The sequence below is a fragment of the Cynara cardunculus genome (assembly GCF_001531365.2).
Source record: "Cynara cardunculus var. scolymus isolate 2C chromosome LG 2, CcrdV1, whole genome shotgun sequence".
Classification (NCBI taxonomy): domain Eukaryota; kingdom Viridiplantae; phylum Streptophyta; class Magnoliopsida; order Asterales; family Asteraceae; genus Cynara; species Cynara cardunculus.
The window spans coordinates 63,876,015-63,881,001 of record NC_037529.1 but is presented as its reverse complement, the minus strand read 5'-3'; the positions used below and the strand labels follow the sequence as shown (position 1 = coordinate 63,881,001).

Genomic DNA, 4,987 nt, shown 5'->3' with positions numbered 1-4,987 from the left:
TATTTTATAATTTTTTTTTATTTTTTTTAGTTTAAAAAATCACTGACAAAATATATTTCCGGATTTTTTTTCACTATTTTACCACTTTATCGTTCAAAATATGAATGTTCATTGGGGTTTTTTCCAGATTTTTTCACTATTTTACCACTTTAACTAGTTATACAAGTCATAAGAATGTATCCAACATGTTTTATAAAAGTTCAAGAAGTTATTTAACATGTTTTGGATTGTTCAAGTACTTATTTGTTCCAAAAATTGTCCAAAGAGTTATTTAACATTTTTTGGAATGTCCAAGGACTTATTTGTTCCAAAAATTGTCCAATGACTTATTTAACATATTTTGGAATGTCCAAGAACTTATTTGTTCCAAAAAATTGTCTAAGAACTTATTTAACATGTTTTGGAATGTCCAAGAACTTATTTGTTCCAAAAAAAAGTTCAATGACTTAATCATTCCAAACAAGAAAGTCCATTGGTTTTTATTGTACTTTTCTCATATATAAAAATTAAAATTAAAAATGTAAGGAATATAAAATAATTTTAATAACTAATTATAAGAATATAGAGTGTAAATGTTTAGTAAATTGCAACTTTTTATGCATAAAGTCCCTTTTTTGTGGTAAACATGTATTTTTAAATTCTCTCTTTTTTTTTACTCAAAACATTACTTTTATATAAAAAAAATCCAAATCAGTCTTATGTATAAACTTTGGCTATTTAAAGATTTTTTTTTTGTTTTTTATTAACCTGGATATCCAACCGGCTATGCAAGCTGACTAATCTAAGGACGACTACCTGCTTTGTAGATAGTCCGGAGTTACCGCATTTGAGCCTCCATGACTACAAAGAGATTTTTATTCCTCCTTGGATTTGAACTTGGGATGTCCAGGTACTTTTGACCTTTGGAGTCAAGCTCAAACCAATCAAACACCACTCTTATAGTTGATTTTTTTTATTAAAATCAATCTAACGAATTAACTATTTTTTAAATTTCCCTTCATATTGATCCTTGTTTATTTTATTTTTTTCAATTTTCAATGTTATTAATTTAAAATATTATAAAATTAAGAATATACGTATATTTTTAGTGGATGTAGTAAATTTTTCCAGGTGATTATAACGATATATATTTAAAATAAAAATGCATTACATATTATCTTTGGATAAAATAAAAATAAATATGAGAGTGTTCAATTAAAGGTATTAAGCAATAGGCATAGGATCGTGTGAGGAAAAAAAAGTTAAGATAAGAACCGTACAAAAGGATCTGAACCATTGATCATCTTTAATATCAAACCTACCCATAAATTGCGTTTGATACAGAGATTGATCCAATGTATCTCATTATAATGTGCTTTGTAACTTCACATCTTAATTCTCCTTCTCACTGAAACCCAACCCTTAAACAATGATTAACGTGATTAAAAATAAAAGAAACTATTTGGTTTTGTATAATATAATGAGCTTATTCATCCGTAAGTCTAAATTTTCATTTCAGATTAAACCTGGAGATGAAAAGCATTCTCATTTTCATTTATCCCCTATAATCTATACTATATTATAATATGTTTAAGGATACTATCAATGAACAAGTGAACAAAGTCTGTGATTCAATCTGTGAACAAATCGAGCAAACTCAACCCTGGAAATCGAAGAAGAAGAGAATAGTAGAAGAAGACTACCTCTTGTCTCTTCTACGATTGAAGTAGATGAGTAGACATTAGCTCCCGAATCGTTCTCTGCGTGAAGTCCTCCTCTAATCGATGTTGAAGACTATTGTCCTCTTGATTCAATGGTTGAAGTTTTTCTCTGATTCTCTTGATTTAATCAGTATTGATTAAATATGAAAGTTCATTGGTTTTTCTTTTCCGGACTTTTTCCGTTATTTTACCACATTAACCAATTTTATAGGTAATAAGAATGTATCTAACAGGTTTTAGAAAGTCCAAGGAGTTATTTAGTAGGTTTTGAAATGTTCAAGAACTTATTTGTTCTAAAAAATTGTCCAATGATTTATTTGTTTCAAAAAATTGTTTAAGGACTTAATCATTCCAAACACTAAAGTCTATTGAGATTTTTTTAGACTTTTCTCTATATAATTAAACACATGTTGCATACACATAGACACTTAATCGTATACGATTAAACATGAAACACACCCAAAAAAATGTAATCATATATGATATTAAGACTTCTTTTCTTTTTACGAAATATAAAACTTATCACATGATTCTTTCTTTCATATTATAACACGATTTCATAAATCTGAATAAAATAAATATAATTTAAAAAAAAAACACAAAATTTCTTTTATGTAAATACAATTTATTCCTGTGAAAACATGTGAAGATTTATATTTTGTTACTAATAATTAAATAAAGATATAAAAAGGTTATATGAGAAGTTACAAAGAGGTTTAGGAAGTGGACGAAAAGAGTCGGTGGTCGGAGTCGGAGGAGGATAGAAATAGAATACGTGACGAGTCGATATCTGAAAAAAGAATCTAACCTTTTCAATTTCTAAACCCTCGATTCTCTCTCACCTTGCCTTCCACATTCTCTAGATTCCGTTTCCTCTCCAAGATACAACAACCATCTGTAATCATCACTCTCCTCCATTTCTCTTTTATGTTCCTGTTTTGATCGTCATCAACACCACGAAAAAGTCCATCGGAAAACAGAGGGCTTTACATGGGGAGCTTAAATCCGTCTCCTGAACTCACCTTGGATCTCAAACCAAGTTTTATCCCCAAAACTATCAGTCAGTTTCTTGGAGGAATGTCGAGAATCGGTAGCGTAACCGAGAAGGTATTGCAGGTTGATGATTTCGTTGACCGATTAGAAACCGAAACGCGGAAAATCGAAGCATTTGAACGGGAACTTCCTCTGTGCATGCTCCTCATCAATGATGGTTCGTTTCAGTTACCTCTTTTTTACTTCTGCATTTCTCAGCTGGGTTTTGCTTTCCTTCACAATTTGATCGATAAAGACCTATTTTTTTTGTCAATTTCAGTTGTATCTGGAGATGGGGTTTTGATTTTGTTTAAATTGACAAATGTGTTATTTTTTAGTTTTCTGCTGATTTTATTACATGGGTGTTTGGGCTATGATGATCTTGATAGACAATGCATTTTCTTTCTATTTGCACTTTTGTACTCTGCTGTTTGGTAATTTTGGAAAGATGGGCTCTCACTGTTTGATAATTTGTCTCAATAATCCTGCTTTATATTTGATTCATTTCAGCAATTGTTGCATTGAAAGAAGTTTCAATGGTGTTAAAGAAATCATCAAATGCTGAGCCTGTACTTGAAGAATTTATACCACTCAAGAACAGTTGTGATGATGATGCAAAAGTTGAAAGTATCATAAAAAAGGACAGTGGTGATAAAAAGAATTGGTTGAGCTCCACACAGCTTTGGAACACCAATGAGAACATCATCCAGATACCAAATGCAACAATTAAAAAGGTAAAACAGCAAGTGGTATGTTTAGTGTTGATTTAAAATTCATGAAGCTATGTAGTTAAGCGTTTCGATTTGGTTGCAGAGAGCTGAGGAAGAAGATTGTGGGAAAGCATTTTTCTTCCCTGAAATCAAGAATCCAATGAGGGAAAATGGTTTGCTTACTGAAATCAACGGTGACTGTAGATTGACACAAAATGTCCAATCAAACATACAGACTAGCGGCACCGCCGGTCTGCCACCACACCAGCAGACATCCAGGAAACAAAGAAGATGCTGGTCCACGGAGTTGCATAGACGATTTGTCAATGCCTTGCAACAACTTGGTGGCTCACATGGTTAGACCTTGAATCTTGATGCCTATTTTGATTCTAAAAAGATCAACTGAATTGGAAAACAATTAAGTTAGTTTGTAGTAAAGAATCTAGTGGCTGAAATTGGTAAAATTTATCTTTAGAATCTGGTTGTTTTGAAATTCAATTATGTTACGCTTTCTGATCAACATTTTTGGTATATTAGAACAATTAGTTCCTGAATTCTGATCTTTATAAAAGGCTATATAAATCTTCAATTATCATCATTTAGAATCAAGATTCATACAAACCCTTTTGCCAGCAGCCACCCCTAAGCAGATTCGAGAACTTATGCAAGTAGATGGTCTCACCAACGATGAAGTGAAGAGCCATTTGCAGGTGAGATTGTTTTCATAACATTTCCCCATATCACCACTTTCAGAATTGCTAATTTTTCTTCTTCTTCGTGTAATCATAGAAATACAGGCTTCATACACGAAGGTTTCCATCTTCAAACACAAATCAATCAGGTGTTGTTTTGGGTGGCGGTTTATGGATGCCGCCACAAGATCAGTATGTTGGATCCTCCAAATGTAGCAATTCTCAATCCGGTTCTCCTGATGGCCCCCTCCCAAATGGCGGCAACACCATGGACGACGAAGAAGACGAGAAATCTGAGAATTATTGCTGGACTGGTAATCTTTAACCAATTTTAGAAACAAACACCACACTGCAGCCTTTATTTATATATAAGAAAAGATGTAATCTATACACAAATAGTAGAAATTTTGCAGGATTAGTTCGATTTTAACTCCATTAAACTTCTGTTGATTTGAATTATTAGTCCAATAGAGAACATGAAGAATGGATTATATTTAAGCATATTATTCCCCTGGGAAATCTTGAATCATTCCTTTGTTTGAATGGAATTGGCTGTACTCATTTGTTTGAGGGGCATGAGATGCTTTTTTAGTTGGTAGGACTAGGAGGTGTGGATGCTTTGCTTTGACAAGTCAAGCATGTGATGATTAAATTAAACTTTAGGGGTATTTTTGGAATATGTTTATTTTAATGTGTTTTGATGTACTAAGTTGACCAATGATTCTGTTTACATGTTTACTGGATCTCCCTCCAAAAGTAAGAAAAATACTAAAAAATATATTATTGGTTCATGTTGAATTACCTGTTTATCCTTTTTTATTATTACAACATTTTGATAGCATCATTTTCTGTT

General features: G+C 31.9%; 1 protein-coding gene across 2 annotated transcripts; it reads left to right on the top strand.

Moving 5' to 3' along the window:
* Window positions 1–2,499: 2,499 nt before the first annotated feature.
* On the top strand, window positions 2,500–4,647 carry LOC112507515 (transcription factor NIGTH1-like). 2 transcript variants are annotated; one of them, XM_025112140.1, is made up of 5 exons: window positions 2,500–2,910; window positions 3,243–3,466; window positions 3,546–3,798; window positions 4,079–4,152; window positions 4,232–4,647. In XM_025112140.1, exons 1-5 carry the CDS (start codon window positions 2,691–2,693, stop codon window positions 4,457–4,459), a joined length of 999 nt encoding a protein of 332 aa, XP_024967908.1. In that variant the 5' UTR covers window positions 2,500–2,690; the 3' UTR covers window positions 4,460–4,647. The 2 variants fall into 2 exon arrangements, with proteins under 2 accessions (XP_024967908.1, XP_024967906.1); XM_025112138.1 differs by having other exon boundaries at window positions 4,076–4,152.
* Window positions 4,648–4,987: the final 340 nt, after the last annotated feature.